The sequence below is a fragment of the Scatophagus argus genome, chromosome 24, assembly GCF_020382885.2.
Source record: "Scatophagus argus isolate fScaArg1 chromosome 24, fScaArg1.pri, whole genome shotgun sequence".
Lineage (NCBI taxonomy): Eukaryota > Metazoa > Chordata > Actinopteri > Scatophagidae > Scatophagus > Scatophagus argus.
In genome coordinates, this window is record NC_058516.1 from 2,510,498 (window position 1) to 2,534,033 (window position 23,536).

The window sequence follows — 23,536 nt, forward strand, 5'->3', positions numbered from 1 at the left end:
TCAGGAGGAAATATGAGAAGCAAGGATTGCAAGAAGGAAGAAGGGAAGGAGAGGAAGGAAGCCAGCCAGCATGTGTCGCAAACAAAAACCAACAGAGACAGAAGGCATGTATATACACATGCACACAGGTGAGGGGGCAAAGCAACAGGTGAGCCCAGCACAAAATCACGATGACAGACAGCAGTTTCCATGACATGACGACAGTCCAAAAATTATGAAAGTAATAAAAATCACAACAAATGGAAATGAATCACAAACCAATCAGAATGCACCAATCCACAAAGAAGAATGAGCCAGTTGTACAAAACAAATCAAACACGCGGGAAACAGAGGACGAGGAAAAAGGGGGAAGAGAAAAAAGAGAAAATTAAGAAAGACGTCTTTCAGAAAAGGAAAGAAGATAAGAAAACACAGCAATGGCTCTCCATGTTTATATATCCTCAGACACGGGGTGAAGGAGGAGGAAGGAACGGCAGGAAAAACTGAAGATGAGCGAGCACTGGAAAAACACCCTTTAAACTGAAGCTATTCAGTTTACTTTCAATCAGAAACGTGTGCACAAAGCGAGGATGCCTGCACTTGGCAATGTTTGCTCTTTTCATTGAGAAATAATAACATGCATTAAGCACCTGGTGCAGTGAAGCAACACACTTCAAGATGTTAAAATTTTAAGGGTGCATTCTCCATATACAGCATGTCCGGATAAGATGAGGGGGGAAAAGGATCATGACGGGCAAATCTGGAGGGAAAGCGTGCAGCGTCTCCAAGCTTTTTCCAAACTGAAACAAATCAAACTCTCAGAAAGCCGTTGTCATGCTCGTCGGCTGATGAGGAGGAGGGGAGGATAAAGGGAGAAGTGAGAGGAGAGGAAAAAAGGGGGAGGAAAAGGTGAAGAGATGTCGTATCATGCGCCAGTCTGTGTGGGAGCGCAAGTTTATTGAGCACAACAGGGCAGGTGTGATCACATCTTTGAACAGCAGGATATTTACAACACAAAGTCACAGAAAAACACACAAACGCTTGACACAAAAAGATACAAACAGTTAAATTCCTTTGTGTTGTTTCTGAGGGCTGCAGGGACTTTGGAAAGAGAAGTTTGTGTTTTCTCGAAAACAAAATCTCATTCGCAGGCGGCTGTAACACTGTGGATCGATATCAATAAAACTCCCTGAACACCTTAATCCCTCTGTCTCCCATGATATCAGCTTTCTTGTTTCTGCTGGGAGGCCACAAACCTTTCAGGTTAGGCACCCAAAGTGGACAGAATATGTTTCGTAATTTGGGTGCACCAGTCTTTTGGACTGCAGTCAGTCCTTATTTATACCTTCTTCAAAGTCAGACATAATTTGAAAACGAATGGAGGAAAAGAAAAACGAAGAAGACGATCGGTCAATAAGGAAAAAATATTCTGCCAGCCTGTAAGCAAGTCAGACTCAGAAAGAGCGTCTTTACAGGAAGGAGAGACAGGACAGTGTCGGTCGGACGGACGTACAGACTCTGAGACAAGAAGACGGACAGACTGACCGACAAGCTCACAATCACTTTTAAAAATAAATTAAATTCAATTAAAAATATCAACGTGGTGACTTTCGTCCCCAAACCCTCGTCACACTGAAGTCTCCAAAAGGGAAGTTAGATGCTTAAAAACGATCTTTATTGACAAGAGTCTGGAGAGGTAAGCCACCGGCTTAACAGCAAAATATTCAAGTTCGACTGGCAACTCAGTTTGATCTCACAAAGCAAGCAGGAAATGGCGTGAGATTTCAGATCACACGTGGGCAAATCATCCTTTCCCATGCATTTGTAGTAGACTGAACACTAATCAAAAGAAAAAATGTAAGCATTTTCCAGATTGTTTGCAAAGCAGTAAGGATCTGGATCTCTAAGTTCCCTCTCTGAGAAAACAAAGTTTTTGCCCAGGTATGATTTTCTTTTCATTCCCACACTGTGAGGGTGTCTTACCTGCGCATGCAGTCGAGGGCCTGCGTGAAGACCTGCGGCGCCATGCCGTGCTCGTGCTGCAGGATCAGGCACTGCTCCAAGGTCACCGACATGGCCGTGCGGTCTTTGGCGCTTTTGCAGCTGGTGAAGCGAACCCCGTTTAGCCGACGACAGATCTGAGGTCAGTGGGAAACAGATATATGACCTTAACATTAAAATACTGTGGGTATTTTTACCAAGTTTCCAGGTGTATTCCGATGGACGCCAGAGACCACTTCAGGTGAACGTGCTCATTACTGATGATTTTAAGAAACAAAAATACTCTTAAATTCTGTCTGTCACAAAGCAGAAACGTCACCTCAGCCGCTTGCCACAGGATGTCCACATTCTTGTTTTTCCTGGCGTGGACGTTTTGCCCCAGAAACCTCAGCAGCTCAGGAAGACAAGTCTGAGAGCGAGACCTCGGGAGGCCTGCAGAGAAGAAGAACCGAAATTCAAACAGCTTAAGTAACAACAGTACTAACACAGATGGTTGGCTCATACAAAGCGGACATAAAATGGTAATCCTCAGGTAAAATACCTAAAAATTATACTTATGTGCAATATTTTGGTAAATGTACTTAATTTCCACCACTGAGGATATTTAACTAATATTTTAGTCTAAAAGCTCGAATGTTGTCCATGCACCAGCTGGATGAAGATGAAGAAGAAGAAGAAGAAGAAGAAGAAGAAGAAGAAGAAGAAGAAGAAGGCAGCTCCCTCATGAACTGTGGCAGATTTCAGTACTTACAGTCCTCAGGCAGGACTTCTTTGAACTGTTCGTAGTATGAATTTAACCTGGAGAGACTCTCCAGGTTAATGATCTCCTGCAGGGATGTGTCTCCGAACCTGACCAACACAGAGAAACATGCAAAATCACGTCTTGCTAAATCTATATAACTTTAACTCTGACATCTTTTCTCCTCCTGCTCGCTCACTTCTCAGCCAGCGTCTGCTGCTCGTTGATGCCGACGTTGAAGTGCACCGGCTGGACCCTGAGCAGCATGCCGCTCTGGATCTCCCGCGGCAGCACGTCGAACATGGTTCCCGGCAGCGGGATGCGGACGTTGAAGCCGTCCCGGTTTCCCGTGATGATTGGCAACATGTCCGGTGCGGAGCTGCCGGTGGCCTGGGTCACCTTAAAGTGACGAAAAACATCTGGATCTGTTTATCTGATTATCGATGTGAAAAAATGTTGAAAATTCCGCTTACATTTTGTCACAGCCCAGCACACTTATTTTAACCATCAGCGAATGTTTGGCTGCTTGGCTCAACAAAATGTAAAAGATTTGGATTATTGATTATGAAAATGATTTTTTTTATTTTGCATTTTCAGCCTCTGTGGAGTTGTAAATAAAAGGGGGGGAAGCAAAAGGCTTGAGGTTACTAAAAGTCAACAAAATTCGATTTTGAAATAAAGCAGGATCAAAAATGAACCTCAATAGGAGTGATAAAAACCACGGAAGACAGAAGCAAAACCCTAAATAAAAGCAAACTTTCACTCCCTTCCTGCTGCAGTAACACCGACTGGCAGCTGCAGAGCCCTCGTGAGAATCATTAAACGTTTCCTACCTTAAAGGTGACGTTGCGAAGATCCATGATTCCGACACTCATGTCCTCCAACATGGCCAACTCCTCACCTGTGAACACACACACACACATGCTTCACGACTCACCAACTCTCATAACTGAGCAATTTTTTTAAGGGAGTCTGAGGACTTTCTATACAGGCAGCAAAGAAGTAGCCCACATCATCCCGGGTGCACTCACACCTGGACTCAGAGCTATCAGGTCGCCCACGGATGTTAGTGGCAGGTCCGAACAGCTTCTGTGTGTGCGTGTGTGTGTGTGTGTGTGTACCGTAGGTGCTGAGCAGGGACTCAAACTGAGCCAGCAGGCCGATGGTGTAGAGCTGTCGGAGGAAACCGTTGTCACGGAGACAGTTCCTCAGTTTGATAATGAAGCCGCAGACGAGGGCGGTCAGCTGCAACACACACACCAGCGCAAACATCAGGTTCAAGCCTCTGCGAGCGTTTCCGCAGCTTTCACAGCCGATTCGTGCACCAGTTAACGTGAAAAATGATGCTAAAATGACAAAGTGCATCTTGTATAAAGTGTCACAGTCAGAGGACAGTTTTCATGACTCGCCCGACTGGCAGAAAACCGTTTAGATGACGACTGAGCTCATGTCAAACAAAATCATCTCTCAGTTTCAAAATCCAATTTGAGGATCAACAACTTGTTTTCAACGTGCTTTGCAGACACATGAACACTCATTAAAAGAAAGACACATACATTATGAATAGTAATAATCAGAGACTGAACAACCCAAGCAACACAAAACATCCAACAACAACAACAACATGCGCATTATGTGACCTGAACTGCATCCATCAGGGAGACAAGAGCTCGTTCATTCACCGTGAAGGCGTACAGATTTTCATCTGCATTACGTTGTCATTTATATTTAGACACAGTGAAGCTCGGCTGCTTCTCAGCTTATACGAGTGAACACGCGTTTCTGTGCATTCATGTGTAAAGATCACTGAGGTTTATCGCCATGCAAATGTGCTTTACGTAACTGACTGAGGGCATAAAAAAATATAAAAAAAATCTCAATTTGCTCTACTGAACATAAAGATTTGGTCAGATCACTTCTAAGTTATCACAATAAATAAACCAAACCTGTGCTGAAATCCAAAAAATAAAAAAAACAATTTTATTACATTCTTGATTAATGATTCAGTGTGTAAAATACTGACACACATCCACTATTTCTTTAAGCTCAAAATGACGTCTTAACATTGGGCCAAATCCCCAAATATTCATTTTATTACCAGTTAAGACAAGGAAAATGAATAAAAGCTCACGTCTGACGAGCTGGAATTAGTCAGCGTTTGACATTTGGGCTTGAACTTAATAAGTAATTACTTTGATTCAGTTTCCTTGTGAGAGTCAAACAGTAACCTGACTGTTTGACTGACCACTTGTTTTGTTTTGGTCAAACTGCTCCAGCTCTATTTCTGTCTTTTTAAACTTTAAACTTTTAATCTTCGAACTGGTAACCATCTAAACCTCACTGAAGAGTAGACCAGACACCAAAGTTTTACTTGATTTGATCAAACTTCAAAGCACATCATCTGGACTGAGCCTGCTGGGTGAATATAACTGGTTATAAGAGGCTGTAAAAATAAAGAATCCACAGCTCTGACTCCCTCTGGGGACACATCCTCTTTTTAACTTTGGCCCAAAGACCGAAAAAAATCCCTTCTCTTTATGTGTCAGTTTCTTTTACTTTGTCATCCTGCTGTCTTTCCTTGCATGCTTAAGAGTTCAACAGTCAGATCAACACTGTAAAGCGACTGAGCGCTGCACCTTTGCACCTCTCAGTTTTGTAATATTTACAGATTTATGAACTGTTTATCGAATCCCTCGCTGTGAGTCATTCCAGGATGAGCACATTAGCTAAAAGCCTGTATGCAAATGCTCATGTGTGGGTGAGTAAATGTCCTGTTTGTGCTGACCGTCTGGCAGAAGACGACGTCGCGGCGGTACTGCAGCGACAGGTCCATGGCTATCGTCGGGGCGCTGTCCTGCATCAGCAGGAACACCATGGACCTTTTGGCCGTGTCGCTCATCATGGCGACGCACTCGGTGAGCGTGGTGAGCAGAGGGTACAGCGCCTCGCTCCACTCGCCTGCAGGACACACACACACAAACACACAAGGTGTAGCGAAGACTAAACACCAACACACAATTCAAATCAGTTCCTCCTCTGCACCACTCGTCCACACACACAACGCAATCTAACGTTAGCTCAGTTTAAGTGATATTCAGCATGAAAAATGCCAAAGTGAGAGGATTTAGAAGTTAAGTTTGATCTTTTAAGACAGAAACAGAAAACAGATGGAACACAGAGACTGCAGGAACATCTAAAGTGGAACCTGCTGAGTGAAGCTCCAGGTTGCATAAATTTCTGTTTGAATTTCAGTTTTGATTTTACTCTATATATCTCCCTTGTTCTTCTTCCACAAATACAACAATTTACCACATCTAACAAACCATCTAAAAAAGAAGAAATGAAACTTTAAAAAGTCCCTGAGGAGAAATCACATCTTAACAGCAGAATCAAAACCCAAAAAATCTAAACATCATACTCTGTGAGAGGGAGTCCTTCTTCCATTTTGTTATGTTAAAGGAGCTTTTGGGGACAGTTTTTCCTCTTTTGAATTGGGGGTCGAAGGTTCATTGGACAGACTGTAAAGCACACTGAGGTGACTTTGCTCTATCAATAAAGCTGACTCAATAACAGTTCACTCTCAGCGTCACTGAAAAAAAGTCATGAAATTATAGTTACATAAATATAAATATGTGGTGAGGGTGTATACTCAAGCTAAAGGGGTTAATGTGCTCATTAATAAACCATCAAAATCCATCCTGTGCAAAAATTAAACGAAAAAGAGTAGAGCTGATAAAATAAATATGTAGACAAATTCAATGGTCAAGCTGAAGGAAACGCATTCAAAAAAAGGCTTTTTCTCAGCTCAAATCTCATTTAATTAAGTATGTACTGTTGAACCAGAGTCCTGGAGAGCAGGGGACAGAGGCAGAGAAGCATGGGTGGGACAGCAGCTCTTACCTGGATACGCCTCCTCAGCACTGGGGCTTCCATCTGGAAGAGGGGATGGAGGTGCAACATGCATGATTAAGAGGCACTGCAAGCCACACAGTGCAGCAGAGACACACACAGAAAAAAACACTACAAACCAGGGTCAAAGATCCATCCAAAACAACCGCTCAACAACAAGATTTCTCCTGCAGCTAAAGCATGTTCATCTGGCCTGTTCAAATGCAAGATTTGATGCAAATTGTCTTGATTATAACAGAAAGACAAAGAGGTGAAGGGACACATCACAGACTGCAACACAAAGCTATGTAACTGCTTTTACTAGATAACTTGGAATGACACAGAGGATAATTAAATCAGCCGCAGAAGGAAGAAGGTGGATTCAAGACGTCCCCCTAAGGGGACAAAGTGTGTTGTTTCTGTTGCCTCCAAATCAAAAGAAGACACACGTGAAACTTAATTAAAAGTAAAATCATCAGCTTATTCCTCATCACACTGTCACCGCCCTGAACTGCCCCAGCCGCATGCGCCATTTTGAAAAGTAAAAGTTTGGACAGACATGTGACCCCAGATCCAGGACAACATGTACATGTAGCACACAATCTGGCTGAAGGCCTGGCTGAGTTCAGCCAGGAAGCAGCAACAGCAGCACTCACACCAACGAAGCAGGAGAGCGAGACAAGCCGCCTCTGATTTTACTACTCGGACTACAAAAATATAGTATAGTATATATAAGTTGTGGACCAGCAAAACTGACAATTAGGCAGGGCTCACATTAGCAGGGCTTCTCAGAAAGGTAAGGATGAGTAATTAACTTGCTGGCAAGTCAAAATAATTGTTAGATAAGAAATTAAAGTTGATGAAAGGAAGTGACACGAGACCGACGGCTGCCTTCATCGGTCCAGAGCAAGGAAATGAAATTAGGCAACCAAAAGATAAACTGATCTGAAAACAGCAGTAGTTACAGAAGAAGCAAAGGAAAAAATAAACCCACAGGATTCTTGTTCAGGGCTGGGGGGGCGTGCAGAGGAGAGGGCAGGTGAAGAGGAGGAGGATGGTGGTGGTGATGATGATCGTGGAGGTGATGATGATGGTGGAGGTTGTGATGATGATGATGATGATGATGGTAAAGATGGAGTGTCCTCTGATGTACTTCCTGGGTTGATCCAGAAAGCTCGTCTTTTCCCACCACCTTTTCACAGCCATACACAGTGGTTTTAATTTATAGATTTATTCTGGTGAGTTAATTACATTTAAATGTTTGATTTTATTGAAATGCCAAAAGTGAATAAATAAAAGAATGAATAAGTAAATAAAGACAGGAAATATGAGGAGAAATAAATATATAATGAAGTGTCAATAAAAATGATGGAAACAGAAAGACAGATAAGAAAATATAAAAAAAGAAATATTTAGATTTATATATATTTGTAAATGTATGTCTGTATATATTAATTTGGTCCCTTTTTCTTATTATTTTCTCTAATGTTTGCTTTCTCCAGTTATTCTTATTTCATTATCCTACGACAACACATGAAGGGCACCCAAAATAATCCCAGCCTGAGCATGAATTATTTCTATTTCTCACATTTCTTAACTGCTAAAACACAACAAGGTGTGTGTGTTACCTTTCTTGGTGGCGCCGCCCTGCAGGTCAGTCTGGGTACTGTCCTGACCACAGTTGCTGGGTCTCCTCTCCTTCTGAAGCAGCTTGTCGACACGCTGGATGATGCACTCCAGGGACTTATCGACGTTCAGCCAAACCTTCTCCTGAGAGGACAAAAGTATTCAACTTGTCAGAGCTATGCAAGAAAGATATTTCATATACCTTTTAGTGGGAAATCTGTGAAATGATTTATGGCCTCTTCCCAACATTTCAGCACAGCCAAGAGTCTTAATATGAAACATTCAAACAGCTCAGAGTGGATGCCATAGGACCCGATTTAAGCGGCATCACAATGACATCAGAAAAGACTAAATGTGAACTAATCCACTGACCCACTCCTCTTCATGCCAGTCAACGTGCAGTGAGGATCTGCTGTTGCGACCGCTCCACTTGGCCAGCAGCGTGTCTTGGTCATTCCGGAGCACTACCTGTTCTGAGTCGGCGGAGGGAGACGACTTGGAGGCGATGTACTCGGGCCGCGCCGCGTTCAGGGCCTGAATGGCTGAAGCCAGCAGCTTACAGTCACATACTGTCACCAGCTGACGAGTCTGAGAGGGAGCGGACAAGGTTACTTTAAATAAGAAGGAAGGTCAGTCCAAAACAACGTTTCCAAACTCCTTTTGAGAAGTAAAAGCACCTTATCAGTCAGAATAGCGAGCGTCCTCTCCAGTCCGCTAGCAGATCGATCCTTGGCGGCTCGGGAAAGCCTCTCGGCGTAGTAGCTGACCTGAGTCTTGAGCGTGTTGATGTGGGCGATGATCTCTTTGGCTCGGACGATGTCCTGGGGTATATAGACGATGGACTGGGAGCTGGACAAGGCGCTGCTGCAGAAAGCAAAGACGTGTCTCTGAGTGTGTGCTGACGACGCTCTGATAACCTCAAAATGTAAAAAGCTGACTGCTGGAGCCTGCAGCTGTGATGATTTACTCCACTGAAGGTAACAACTGTTACTTGCATTTTTTGGGTCTGTTTTGTTAATAACATAAGCCTTTGCATGCACATGCCTGGTCTGAAGGGCTAACGTTGGGATTTTTCATCCTGGACCCCATATTCCCATGTGTTTGTGTCTACGTGACTGATGAGTACAACAAAATTAAACCCTCTTGGTTCATCTTTCCACTGCTCTAACAATCACTACGTCTGGTTTAGTAAAAATAAACCGTTCACCAAGTCAGATGTGTAGATACTCTGGGTCTACATGGTGCTTCTCTGACCTCCGTCCATCCTCTCGTTTTTCTCCTCATATTTTCAAGTCTAACTCGTTGAATTAAGGTTTAATTATTTCAAAACCAGACGGTAAGATCGTGACTGTCAGAACACGACGAAGATGGTTTTGGTGAGTTTTATTTTGTTTCCGTCCAGTCTGAATGAAGTGAGTGTCACGATTATAAAATTAGAGTTTTTGTAAATGGAGTCTGGTTGCTTTGGTGAGAGTAACAGCGGCTGTTTCTGGTTAAACTCTTTTACAAAAAGGTCCATCTCTGTAGGGATCCTTTCCAAAAAGTCAAACACTTGTGTTACAGACGAGCCACGCGTCCTGGAGAGCTGAACGTTTGCTTAATGTTAGCTTTTCACTTGCTTGTTGTAACCTGCATCATTCAGGTTCATTCACTCATGCACATATCACACCTTTTCGGGGCAGGTGGTGCTGAAGAACGATGCAACCACTGACACGCGCATGCAGAAAGGTGAACACGGCCCAAACAATTTCAATTCTAGTGCACAAAATACATAAATCAAAGCACTGTCAATTATGTCAATTAGGATTTTCCCTTTTTGAACTTGATTTTTTTTCCTCCTCAAATTCAGAAACTTTCAACGATTTCAAGGACCCATGGGATCCTTTCCATGAGTCACTTAGACATAAAAACATGGGAAAATACGATCCAGGTGGAAAAATAGCAAAGCTCCCTTTGAAAAATGTTGATAATCAGTGGCTCAGGGAAACGCTAAACACAAAGATGACGTGACAAACAGGGCTGGGGGTTCATACCGTCCACTTCAGAAATTCAGACAGATCTTTCTGAGAATTTTAATGCCAGCTTTACATACTTTCCACGTGCAGATTATGAGCGTTGACATAACGCCAGCCATGACTGAATTTACAAAATGAACGGTATTTCAACAAACTTGGTGTGCTGTGTTATAAAATATCCGGGCTTCACACATAAGAGGACTTTGTTGAAGACATAAGACGTTTTTAGTTACTTTCAAACACAACAACCGTCAATAAAAATGTATCGTATGTGTATGTACGTTCGCATTTATTCACCCTAAACCTACTCACCAGCTCATCCACAACGCTTCAAAACCATTAAACTTTACTGACAGCTCAGAGAAACAGTGACAGTGTGTTTTTTCGTGGTGGTTCAAGGCAGTGAGAGGCAAACGGTGTACAAACAAATGAAAACAAGCAAAAGCAGTGCAACAACTCACCATCCCTCCTCATAAACGCTGATCAAAGAGGTAACAAAAAGATGTAAATTAATGTAAAAATGACCTCAGGGCAGCCAAATCAAAATTCAATCAAAATAATCTTCAATCTGTCTTTAATATTTGAAATAATATCAGTAAAAAGATGAATAAAGCAACAAGGGCAGATATCAGTGGGATCGAAGGGAGGAAAAAAAAACATGCAAATGCAACATTTGTTTTTCTTGTCCAACGCTCATATAAGACTGTTTTCTAACTTACTGTTTCTTTGCCTCCTCAAACTTCTGGATGAGTTTCCTCAATCCGCTGTTTTTAAAACCTTGGCAATGAGCCGCCGGCGCTCCGATTGTTACCACGTCGTACGTGTGTTCTGCAGAGGGAGAGAACCGGAGCTGGTCTCAGTTTGTGTTCAACAGAAGTGACCAGAGCCACGAGCTGAGGGGCGACAGTGTCTGGATGGTGTGTTATCGTGGTAACTCTCACCGAAGCCCAGCTCATCCTGCACCCTCATCCTCTGAACATGCAGGTTGGTTGGCATGAACTCGAGCTTCCTCTCTGCCTTCAGGTTGCTGGCTTTGAACGACGGGCCTGACACAGAGTGGGCAGAAAGCGAGAAGAATGAGGGGAAAATGAGCCAAACAGAACATTTACTGTGGCTTGTGATGCGATGGTCACTAAGGAGACTCACCTCTGTAGTTGTTGAGGTCCTCAAGCGTCTCCTGGTATGTGAGTATTATGGTCTGGTACTGAGAGACAATCTGTCGCCGTAGATTCTCCCAGCAGGGGGATAACTCTCCCAGCTCCTCCAGCTCACACACCCTGGAGACAGACAAATGGTTGTGGAAAAAAATTAGCCCGGCTCATCACAATCAGAATCAGCTTTATTTTCCAAGTACGTGTGACCATACAAGGAAAAAAAAAAACAAGATATAAATATATATGTACATGTAGTGCAAACAGTGTGATGGTTCATACAATGGCAGGTGGATTACAGGGAGATCAGGGAAACAGTTTTTCTGGTCTGGTTGTCTTGGCAGTCTCATCTATGCTAACTTTGCTATGCCAAGAGCCTGAGGTCAAGTGCTGCATGCACATGCGTGTTTGTACCTGGAGGCGTCCTCCTCTAGCAGCAGTTTGACAAACTGTCGGGGAATGTTTAATGACAGGACGCTCTCGGCCATTTGCTCCAGCACCCGTAGGTGGTTCCCGTCTGTGGTGGGGAAGCGGTACATCCTGGACATTGTGCCTCCAAACACTGAAGCCGCAGAAAATTCAGTTAATGTGGATTCAGTGTTTATGAAATAAACACTGCACTGCACTGAATCTGACACAGCTGCTGCTAAATTTTAGCTTTAGTGAAAGTTCAAACGATCTTGTTGTTGCTTAACTGATCTCAGCAAAGACATTTTAATTCAGGATTATAAACATCACGCAAAAGCAAAGTCATGAAAAATGTGTTTAGAAAAAGAAACGTTAGAAAAAGACAAGCTACATGAAATCAAAAAGCAAAAGCATGAACATTAAATAGCAAAACGACACAACAAAATGACGAGAAAACACCACATAGGTGAAACTGCACTTTTCAATTGTTGCCAGACGCTTAAACAAAACAAAATAAGCCACACCTGTAACACATATGTTATTTGCACTCTCTCAAATGCCTCACATTGGTATTATTTCTGGATCAGCAATATATAACTGAGCTAAACAGATCCCAGCCACTCACTGGGAGACAGTCAATAATATTTGTCCTTCGTAATAAGATTTACAGTCTGATGTATTGGTCAACATGGAGCCAGGCAGGCGAGAGAGGTGGAGGATGGGGAGAAAGAGATGCATCTGAGTTGTCATACCTGAGCGCAGCAGAGTGTCTTTGCATAACGACGCGTATTTAATTCGGACTCCCATCGACTCTGTGAGGCTCTCGTCAACAGGCAGCATCGTCTACAGGACACACAAACACAAACACACACGCTGATGTGTGTACTGAAGTACGCAGTAAGTTAACAACCAGCTCTATCCGCCTGTCCACTGCTCTCCTACACAAAGGCAAATCTTCTAAGATGAAGCATTGCTGCCCCGTGAGGCTGTGTGACATGTTAATTACAACACGGAACAGGTTAAGTGACTTTTGTGGAATTATAGAGCACACAGCACATAAACACAGGCAAGCAGGAAGCCTCGGAGACAATCATCAACTGCTGGAAAAATGAACAAATGAAGTTTCTGCCTCATTTGGAATGAACTCACGCCTGCAATAAGAAAAATACTTTTGATACCTTTTACATAACACCACACCCACAGCACTTTATGAACAATATGAAAAGCACGGACACACCTGATCTGCTGCATGGCTGATCAATAAACCGCAATTTTTTCAAAACACAGACTTTAAATCTTAAACCAGAAGCTCCCACAGATCCCCGTCCCTCGCGGCGCCTCTTACCCGCCCGTTGATGCTGTCTGGCAGGCGGCCGACCGTCACCCTCGGATCTGCTCTCTCCTCCATCTGCCAGGCAGCGATGGTGATGCTCCCCACCCGCTGGTTCTCTGCTGATCTGCCCAGTGAAACACATTTACTTGATTTCTTTGTCCGTTATTCTTAGTCTAAAAAAATGCCAAAAAATTCAATTCATAAATTGAACTTAATAAGTAACTGATTAATCAACTAACAACAACATTGTATTTCCATGAAACGTTTTCTGATTTTTTGATCTTGTGCTGTGAAAATGTAGCATGCAAATTTACTTAGTTTTCATCCAATTATTCTTGCAAACTACAGGAAAGGCATTTGACTAACAGGAAGAAACATGTTGAACATATCCTGTCTACATTAACAAATTTACTGCGTTTATTTTTATGCGTGTTGTGCATTTTATTGGATCTTTAACACATGTGGTCGACAGCTGAATAGAGTCAAGCTTCATTTGTGTCTGACAAAGACACAACTAACTGACAAAGAGCAGAATGATCTGATGATGGTACATACACGCTATCTCAGAATAACTTAAAATACAACAAGAAGCGTGGTGTGTGTGTGTGTGTGTGTGTGCTACCTCAGCTCAAGCTGTAATCTGTGGCTTCTCTCTTGCAACAACTCCTTCACAGGAAACAGTGCTGAGCCCAACATATACATCTAAACAGGCAGAAAAACAATATGAACTACATGTTTTTCTTTGTCTTTTCTTCACTGGTTCGAGTAAAAACACGTCCTTTCACTGTTCGATCACTGAACGTGATCTGGTTAAAGGGCGTCGGCGCTCGGCATCGTACCGTGCCCTGCGAGCGGTCCTTCACGTCGTAGACGGCCAGCTTCACCTGCGTCTGCTGGTTGATGTTGGACTCCTGGAAGAAGGCGATGCTGCTGAGGAAGATGGGGTTACTGGTGCCCTGTGGGTGGAGGCAGGGGATCAGTGTTACTTCACGTACGATTCATACGATCATCGACGTTTGCCACAGTTCTGGTTTAATTGTGCTGTCTTCCAGTGGGTGAACACTGTGACAAAGAGGAACTCAAATCTATGAGTTAACCATCATTTTATGTTTTCACATTTTGAACGAGGTGTCGAATTTAAGGTGAAATAACTGATCGCTATTTTAAAAAGATTTTATGTTTTTCTTTGTCGACTCTGACTAAGGATTCTCTCCCTACTTTGAGCTAGAAGATGGGTTGGTAGACTAAAGAGTCTGACCTCTATGACTTCGGTCTGGGCGTGTTTGGTCCAGAAAGCCTGCGGAGGGGTCGTGCAGCTCACTGCTACAAAGCTGTTGGGTTTTCGATCCAAAGCAGGAGTCAGCAAGTCTGTGCAGGCTGGATGAGAAACACACAAGTCAACACCATATGAGCCAAGAGGCCTCTGAAACCCATCTCAACCTCTAACATCTGAGTTCTGTTACAACTAACTGTCTGAAGTAAACGATGAAGTGATACATCACTGACCAGTTGACTGGGTGGACTGCTTTGAATGCCAGTGTTACTCACCCACGCTGAACTCAAGCACAGGCTCATCTGGGTCCTGGCTGTTTCCTGGAAACAACCAACAAATACAAAAAAACATGAGAACTCAAAGGAAAAGAACCACAGCACATGAGTAATAAACACATTATATCTGATAACATAAATGAGTCTGGAATTCTGCATGATGAGTACTTTTACTTTTTGTACTTTTGAGCATATTTTGAGGCTTGTAAGAGTATTTTGGATTTTGGGGTTTTGCTATTTTTACTTTAACAGTTTTGTCAGATATTTTAGTGGAATTTTGCTTTTGTGGCCTTCCCTGTTTGGTTTACATGAATAGCAAAGCTCATTCCTGATTTAAAATGGACGTGTTTATTGAGGTTGAAGACATGAGGTAAAACGTCAGTACTTCCCAGCAGTATTTATAACAATAATTCCTAATCATACAATGCATTAAATTAATTCAACCTGGACCTGGACAAGCAGCATAAAACAGATTAGCCAGTTTTTGCTAAAATCAACTTGCCCATTACGAGCTGATGAGCTTCCTCGCTGCTGTAGCTAGCAGCAGTGACAGTGTCAGCTGCAGGTCTGATGGTGTCGACTGAAATCCCACAAAAAAGGATTAAAAACATTAAAAGCAGTCACAGCAATCCCACTTTAAGTTCAACTGAATTCAATGATTTTTAAGCCTTTTGAAGACCTGCAGACACGCTGCCTTCCAAACATTAGAAGCGTGGATTCATACTGACGCCCGCCATGATGAAAAGAGTACCTTTCTGAGGTATAATAACTGCAGAAAACAACTATAATTTCAGCTGATGCTCAGTTGTGTGGATGATATTTCAGTGCTGCTGCAAGCGGCTAACATTAAAGGCAGGCTGTGTTGAACCTGTTCACGGTTATGCTTTTATTGTATGTATTTGTTACATTTTTTTCTTACCTACTTCACAAGATCTCCACATAAACATGCCAACACTTTCACAGTGACTCAACAAGCAGGTTATTTTAGGCCATTAAGCACTTCTTGGACGTAGAGACACATAAAGAAAAACATGTTAGAAATGATCAAAAACTAAGATCAAATTGATGCAAAATATAATATTCAAATGCAATCAGAACACAACATCCAATTTCAGTGAGAATGAGGACGGGAAAAAACTAAGAGAAGAGCTGAAATTATTAGTTGATTGGTTGATTGACGAGGAAATTCAGGTCAGTAAATTCATTCATGAGGATTTGCTGATTTTCTCAGTTTCATGTCATCAACTGGATTGGATTTTGAACTGTTGGCTGTTGACGTCATTTTGGACGTTTTTCTCTGGCTCTCTTGGTTTTTATAGACAAAATAATTAATCAAAGAGATCAGTTCATGCAGTAGATAACTAATAGTCCAAATCAGAAGGTGCTTCAATACATCTGCAGGTAAAATTTTTAAATATTAAGTTGTTTTTGCTCACAAAAAGGGATGAGATCCTGCTTTAATATTTCAGTTTTACAGCAAAAACTGTATCTTTAGTTTCATCTCAGTTTAATGTGTAAACTGCTGCTTCAAGTTTTCACATGATCACGGTATAAATTCAATTAAAAAGTCAGCCTCTAAGTTGCTCTTTAAGTGAAATTAGTGTTGTCAATAATTAAGTGAAAGCGGAGGAGAGAAGGAGTGAGGAGAAACTGACAGCAGGTCGTGTTAGTGAATTTTTAAACGTTTCAGAAGGAGGTTTCAAAGTTATATAGTTTTTTTGTGTTTTTTTTCAGATTTCATTCCCCCTAATGTTGACTCCATTGTTATGGCCTTGATTAAGTGGCACAGGTTTTACTTTTTGCCTCGTTTTGTCAGATTATGTTTTTACTCTTCAGTCACCTTCCCCTCACCTGCGAGCGCCAGGCCAATCATCTCGTCGGACAGCTCGAATGTGTTGGCCCGGTACACCGACCACGGCCTCTGCATCCGGGAGACGCGCTCCCTGCCCCCCGCCATGCCTGTCCGGGAAGAGCGGGCGACGGCAGGAGGCCTGAACACACACCCTCACACACACAGTCACACACTCCCATGTGATGTGCTCCTCTTTCTGCGTGGATCCACGGCAGCTCCTGTAAGGCGGTTCTCCTCTCTGAATGGAAAAACAGAAGAAGAAGAAGAAGAAGAAGAAATGGACGTCACCACAGGTTTTCAGATGGTTTCATCATCAAGTGAAGTGAAACAATAAAAACAGCAGGACCAAGAATACATCAGTGGGGAAACATGATTGGTCAAAATCCACAAAAAAGCAAACTTCAGGTCAGCGATGCCAGTATGTCATGTGAGTGCCCACAGCTGCAGCAAAGAGGTAAAACATGAGAAGAACAGAAATAAGGAACAAAGTAAAGAAAGTGAAAATGGGTACGAAACTGAGAGGAGACGAAAAGGAGAAAGAAGAGACAAGAGAACAAGTCTCAACTGCAAATCACAACCTTAAGTGGTCCAATCTTTGTGCACATTTGCCATCAACACAGTCAGCAGCATTTTATTCTGTTTCTGATGTTCTGCTCACGTTCTGCTTGAACCTCTGCTTAACCCTAATGCCTCTGCTGCTAGAACACATTCCACTCTGAAGGTATCATTTTCATCACCTTCATCATCGTAAAAAAGACAGAGACAGGAAGACACAACGGCGCTCGTACTGTCAGACGTAGCCACAGTTCTGTCAGACTCGGCGTGCAGTCGAAAAGTGTCAGACCGGCATGAAAGCTGCAGCAGAACAAGACAAAACATTTCACGCCTCGGTCTTCACCTGTTATGTGAAAATGAAATCAAAACAGTGAAACAAACGATGAGGCAGAGCTGTGTGAGAAATTCAGCCTGTGAAGAACCGGAAAACAGACTTTAACACGTCGCTGCCCTCAAAGCAAACAAGCTGGCTGGAGGAGCAGAGAGACAAACATATATCTGTGGTGAAATGCATTGATAGACTGGAGAAGACAAAAGCCCGTGGCCGTTTGCACGCAGCTGAGCATCGTCTGTCAGCCCCCTGCAGCCCTCCCAACATCAGCACGTGTGTTTAGGCCATAGCATGTACAGTTTGTGTCTGCTTATGTGAGGAAACCTTCTGTTGCTTGTGTTTATTTGCATCGCTATGTGTCAACCCACTTAAAAACTTTGCATTTTCTGCCCGCTAAAAAAGCAAATATCATAATTTGATGTTGCTAAGAGACTGTTTCAATTTCCTCAAGTCCTATGCATTTTTTGTATTTCGTCCTCTCTTCCTCCTCATTTCTTTTGTCCTTTGTTTTTCTTTATGTCCATGTGTCTCCTCTCAGATGCCGTCAAACATCCTCCTCCCCTCCTAGTTTTGGGTGTTTTTCATCCTGTCATCCCCAAGTCTATCTTTATTTATTGCTCTATTTCCTCCTAATTTTCTCTCTTTAGGGATCGGTCTCCCAGAAGGCTTCAGGATGGAAAAACTGTCCCACTCTTTGCCGTCTCTCCTGCTTTCATTCCCTCTGTTCCATTTTGTCAAAGAGCAATTAGCCTAAATGCAGCAAAAGCAGGAAACACAAGGGAGAGTAGCTGGTTCACGTGGACAAGGACGATGATCTAGTAAGACAATACACAGATGGACATCTCTGGAAATTAATCATTTATTTTTACATTCAGATTCTCCTAATTCTGCTCATTAAAATGATTTTTTTCTGAGGGTGGAAAACACTTTTTTGCAGACTCAAAACAATACATCTTGAACAAACAGGCCCGCAAAGTGATCTTGTTTTAATTGTGGTTCTGGGTTAATAGTTGGCGGCCTACTTCCTGATATGTGGCCCACTGCTGATCTCCCGGCAGCGTCTGCTGTGGCCCACTTTGGTCAACTTGGATACAGGTGCCCCACATCTGTCACTGCAAACGTCTGGAACGCTACCTGAAATCCTTTCTGGATGGAGAAGAAACTACCTGATTTACATGAGAACGTCAATTTGCATTTATCTGTTCAAATACCATCAGCAGATTTAAAATGTTTGTTCCTGCAGGGCTACATTTGCCTAAATAACTAAAATCTCTCGAGCAGGTGACACACCTGCTGTACCTCTCGAGGGGGAGCAACAAGTGTATGCAGCTTTTCAACATTCAATTTAACAACATGAGCTCTAGCAGCGAGGCTGAAGGCAAAGACGAGCAGACATGTACTCTTTGTGATTAGATTGGAAGTGGCCTCCACAAACACTCAAATCATCAGCCTGCACAGCATTTTAACAGAGCTGTCTGAGTGTTGTGCTGATGAGCAGAGACACCAGCAGGTAAACAGAGAAGAGTTACAGTAAGTGTGGCTCCAGCCCTGTCTCGTAAAGGATTTATGAATTACATGATGCCTACACAACACACACACACACACCTTCATCACTGTGAGCATGTTAGCATTCACAGCTACTAGCATGGCTGCACACAGTCAGTCTTGTTTTGAACATACGATAATTCTTCCCTCGCAGTGTGCACAACACGCAACACGCCTGCAACAACACACAGTGCAAACAGCTAGCATGTTTCTGCCATGTTATGGTATCTTTTCAAATTGCACTCAAGCAAATATGAATATACTAAACAAAACAAACAGGCTCTACGCATCTCAGGTCTTTGTTCCCAAACCTACAAGGAAATTTCCAGTCTCTCAGCCAACTGGAGTCACATTTTCCACTCCCAAAGCCAAAAAAAACCATGGTTTGAGAGGCCTTACGAAAAGCACTTCCTTCCAAGCATTTCTACATGTCATCCGATTTCAAGGAGGAATTATGGTGTACACCTGTTGCGTGCATCACTTACCATACTATAAACCCTTTTATTTTTCATGCAAATGGCCAGAAATTACGGTGAAACCTCTTCCATGAGTTTCAATTATCCAAGTATCCTCATGTCTCACATTGACTACCAACACCTCTGTGCACAGCCTGCGACAGACAACAGGTTTAACACCTCAAACTGATTTGAGTAATTTCACAGAAAAAGCAGCAAACATGAAAAGTCAAACTCCTCTCTGAGTAAATAGTAGCACAGGAACTTCACTGAGGGAGGAAAGCTGCCATATAAGGGAGCTCCATATTTGGCCTGGCATGTCAGTATATGTGTAGGTCTGGGAGTCACATGAATTGGGTCACACACACACACATACACACACACACAGCGTAGGCCACACCTACTGACACATAAAATCCCAACTGAGGATTCAAAAAGTGGATTTTACCACATCAAGGGTATAAACAGGTCTAAAGATCCAATGCCAAAAGCAATTAGGAAGTTTTTTATTCCAAATTGTTCAATCATAACTGATCAATATTTGCAGAACAACCAGCAGCATGCTGTTAAATCAGATTTAAAGGCCAGCTTTAAGAGGATCAGCCATGAATAGCACACGAACAAATCATGTAGTTTGTGCCTGGCAATGGCAAAGAAGGTCACAACCCTATGAAACCTGACACCACAACTCCCTCTGCTTTCTCAGGGAGACAAGAGCAACTGACAGCTTGGTTTAAGGTTTTTGCCTTACAGACGGCGCTCATCTTCCTTTTACAGGTGCACATATATGGGTGTGTTTGAAGTTTGTGTCTTAGTTTCAATACAGACAGAAAAAAAAGAGACAGAGAGCGTGACAGCGAGAGTCCAGATGGCCATACATGGTGAAACCCCATTTTACAGCTTCCTCTTTGCCAAGAGGCCTTTCACACAATAGACAAGGCATCATACCACACATTTCTGTGTGTGTGTGCGTATGTCAGGTCACATCTCATCTCAGGCAGGACAACACACTCTTCTAAATTTGGTTCTTGACGGATGCTTTTCACACAACATCCAAGAGCAGAACTTAATAAATGCAACATCCCATAAGCTTATCTATCAACAGAGGACGCAGCAGATGGTTGCCCACTTGCTTCTAAGTACTTTGATTTTTTGTTCACTTTTCTTTAAAGGTGCAATATCAGCGTTAGTGGCAGTCCTGTCATGAAAACCTACACTTTATAAAAATGCACGGCCATCTGCAAATGTTTACCTCCACCATTGTATATACAGATGTATGTATGTGTATACTATGTATACGGACATTTCACTATTTATCATTTTTATTCTCTTTTCTTGTGTATGTCTGCTGCACCAGATGCCAAAGCAAATTCCTCGTAGGTGGAACCTACCTGGCAATAAAAGCTTTTCTGATTCTGATTCTGAAAACCGTGAAAAATGTGCATTTGAATTTCCCCTGGGGTCTTTCAATGTCTATTTATCCCACAAACACAGCAAAACCCAAAGCAGCAAATACTCACATTTCAGCTGCCAGAAATCAATCTTCAAATCTTTGTTTGAAAACAAACAAAACAACATCAAACTAGCTGATCGACTGATTAACCATCGCTTTCTCTTAGCTCTAGTTTACTTGCCATAAAACCTGTCGAATATAAATTATTGGCCACGATGGTGCACAGTTTTTGACACTTCAACTTTTTTCTTTAATGTTTAATAAAGTCACACGACCTCCATGTAGCGCAGACCAGATCAAAGTCATGAACAGATTTCTTCTTGCAGTGGAAACTTATCTTTGTTCGAACTTCTCTACAAAGCCTTCACCAGCTATCAGAAGTACGGTGGCTATTTGACCTGAAAGAGTTAAGACGGTCTGTGAAGAGGCAAGTTTCCATTACACGGCCTACTCATAACAAAGCTACAGTGAATTACAGGCTGACTGAGATCCAGCAGGACTACAGAGCTGGTGTGGGATTAAAGAAGTGCTTAAAGAGATTATGGGTGAAATTCAGTCACTCAAATGTTTTAGAACTGAATTTTACAGGAAATACAACAAGAGAGTGTTCTATAATTATTTAATGTAAAATCACACCTTGTTTGTACTAGGACATATTATTTTCTAATAACTGTGAAGCTATATTGAGCGAGACCAAGAGGTAAGTTCAGGAAACTAAAACAACATGGTTGACATCACAGAAAGACTGGCTTCAAAGAAACTACTGGCGCTAGTGTGTTGGTGGGAAACAGAGCTTTAGGTCACAGTTGGAAGCCTTGTTTGACTGATATAAAACTCCAGCTGTGAGAGGAACTGTATATTAAAGGATTAATAGATTCAAGGAAGCTAAAAGCTATTGGAGCCAGTGCAGTCGGTACAAAGCCCCCGTCTGTTCATAGCAGAAAACCACAGGCTCCTCAAACGTGATGAGACTGCACAGCAGCTGTCTGACCTCTCCGTCCTCTAACTTGGGTGCCAGTTTAGCAGAACCTTCAACAAACCATCGAGGTTGTAAAAATGTTACCGTCACTCCTGCCGAACTGGTTTGCAAGGCGGAAAAATTAATCGTAAAAAATGTTTGATTGCAGTTGCGACACCTGACATCAGCATCTCTCTCATCTATCTGCTGTCTCCATGCTTCAGTAATGAGCAACACCATCAGAGGCCGTTAACAACCAAACTTCACAGCCAGGTGAGAGCTTTGCCTCCACTGAGTAAAGAATTTGAATTGATTTTCTTTTCTCAAATTTTTTTTCCATTAACTATCAAACAAATCTTGCACACATGTATTTTAATGTTTCATGTGAGAATTGATAAAATAAGCCTAAATAATCACAGAGGCTTGGTGGAGTGTCCCATGGGTATTTTCTGTTTCATCAGGTGTTGACAGCAGTAATTGATCGCTGATTTGTATTCATACTCAACAGAAAATTTCAGCGCTCATGCTAAAATATTTTTATAACTGTAAACTGTGTATTTATGTATTTATTCATTCCGAGTTATCATGTTTTTAGGGTTCTCTCGTCAATTTATTTCTACTTACAATCTATTGATGGGATGAAGAGGAGAAGAGGATGTAAGCTGATCCAGGTTCAGTGAGGACGAACCTCCAGACAGGGCAGCAGAACTTCACGATCTGAAAAGAAAGGTGAAAGTCGAGCCATTACGCTAAGACTTCTTGACATTACCAGCTTGTTTTAGTTCGCATTTCCACATCATTTCATTTCATCATCATCATTTTGTCAAATATACCAACACCACGAATCCAATCAGCATCAGCTGAGGCTTGAGAAGTCTTCACTGCTCACTTTGAGACACAGTAAATACTAAAAACGATGAAGCAGCTCTGTCAAAAACAGATTTGCCCCCATGTTGCTCAACTGAGCCAATAATAGCGGTTTTCCCTGTGCCTGTGTGTGTGTGTACCCCGTGGGATCAGCATTAGAATAAAGCATGAATAATTTCTTTAGAGGGACGAAGCAGCTGTAGCCCTTTTCACATGAAAATGAGCATCGCCCACACTATACTGAGTTTCTCCCCCTCACTGTCAGCCATGTCACTCTCACACATCACTGGGTTATTTCTCAAGTTATTCCAGTAACACTCTGATACGACAATTATGCTGCAAACGGCTGGAAAATCGTACAAAGTAACGAATAACACTTCCCAATGAAGCCTTTCCGTGACCTTGCAGAGGAAAGACGAAATATACATGACAAACACATTTTCAATCCAGACCTTCTGTTTCCTTATATTTTCTGTAAACTGAGCAACTTCCTGGACGCCAACACACTAAAAACGTCTCTAAAAAGAAAGCAAGCTGGGCAATAAGAAATGATATCAATATTTGGCAATATCTGCAATATCTTCAGGTCCTTAAAGATCTGAAACATTTAAGCCATACAAGTGTTGTGACCTTATCTGGGTGTTGTAGCTCAGTGCAATGAAAAATGAACCAATTCGACATTATTTTTCAGATCACAAACTATCATGCTTTAATACCAATCTAATTTAAACCTGCAGAAATTCTACAAATTTAGAACTGGGGTCGGTCTGAACTTCAACGCAGCTCATGCAACTGGCTCCTGTCAAATTCAACTGCATTTGCTGTTAGTTTG

The 23,536-nt window shown here is 42.3% G+C and overlaps 1 protein-coding gene across 15 annotated transcripts in view; it reads right to left on the minus strand.

Moving 5' to 3' along the window:
* LOC124055355 (inositol polyphosphate-4-phosphatase type I A-like) overlaps nucleotides 1-23,536 on the minus strand; it is a 35,459-nt gene that overhangs the window by 5,562 nt on the left and 6,361 nt on the right. For 4 of the 15 annotated variants that reach the window (XM_046382119.1, XM_046382120.1, XM_046382112.1 and 1 more), the window contains exons 2-27: nucleotides 22,462-22,554; nucleotides 16,540-16,778; nucleotides 15,191-15,268; nucleotides 14,689-14,733; nucleotides 14,399-14,517; nucleotides 13,980-14,096; nucleotides 13,763-13,842; nucleotides 13,153-13,264; nucleotides 12,560-12,650; nucleotides 11,814-11,961; nucleotides 11,395-11,525; nucleotides 11,190-11,294; nucleotides 10,968-11,076; nucleotides 10,710-10,727; nucleotides 8,911-9,094; nucleotides 8,606-8,821; nucleotides 8,236-8,377; nucleotides 7,602-7,799; nucleotides 6,620-6,652; nucleotides 5,505-5,677; nucleotides 3,841-3,964; nucleotides 3,553-3,620; nucleotides 2,919-3,118; nucleotides 2,732-2,829; nucleotides 2,300-2,412; nucleotides 1,963-2,117 (exon numbers count right to left, since the gene is read on the minus strand). In XM_046382119.1, coding sequence (XP_046238075.1) covers nucleotides 1,963-2,117; nucleotides 2,300-2,412; nucleotides 2,732-2,829; nucleotides 2,919-3,118; nucleotides 3,553-3,620; nucleotides 3,841-3,964; nucleotides 5,505-5,677; nucleotides 6,620-6,652; nucleotides 7,602-7,799; nucleotides 8,236-8,377; nucleotides 8,606-8,821; nucleotides 8,911-9,094; nucleotides 10,710-10,727; nucleotides 10,968-11,076; nucleotides 11,190-11,294; nucleotides 11,395-11,525; nucleotides 11,814-11,961; nucleotides 12,560-12,650; nucleotides 13,153-13,264; nucleotides 13,763-13,842; nucleotides 13,980-14,096; nucleotides 14,399-14,517; nucleotides 14,689-14,733; nucleotides 15,191-15,268; nucleotides 16,540-16,645 — 2,963 coding nt within the window. In that variant the 5' untranslated portion in view covers nucleotides 16,646-16,778; nucleotides 22,462-22,554. Of the gene's footprint in view, nucleotides 1-1,962; nucleotides 2,118-2,299; nucleotides 2,413-2,731; nucleotides 2,830-2,918; nucleotides 3,119-3,552; nucleotides 3,621-3,840; nucleotides 3,965-5,504; nucleotides 5,678-6,619; nucleotides 6,653-7,601; nucleotides 7,800-8,235; nucleotides 8,378-8,605; nucleotides 8,822-8,910; nucleotides 9,098-10,709; nucleotides 10,728-10,967; nucleotides 11,077-11,189; nucleotides 11,295-11,394; nucleotides 11,526-11,813; nucleotides 11,962-12,559; nucleotides 12,651-13,152; nucleotides 13,265-13,762; nucleotides 13,843-13,979; nucleotides 14,097-14,398; nucleotides 14,518-14,688; nucleotides 14,734-15,190; nucleotides 15,269-16,539; nucleotides 16,779-22,461; nucleotides 22,555-23,536 lie in introns of all 15 variants that reach the window. The other 11 variants (XM_046382126.1, XM_046382121.1, XM_046382128.1 and 8 more) reach the window with 8 other exon arrangements.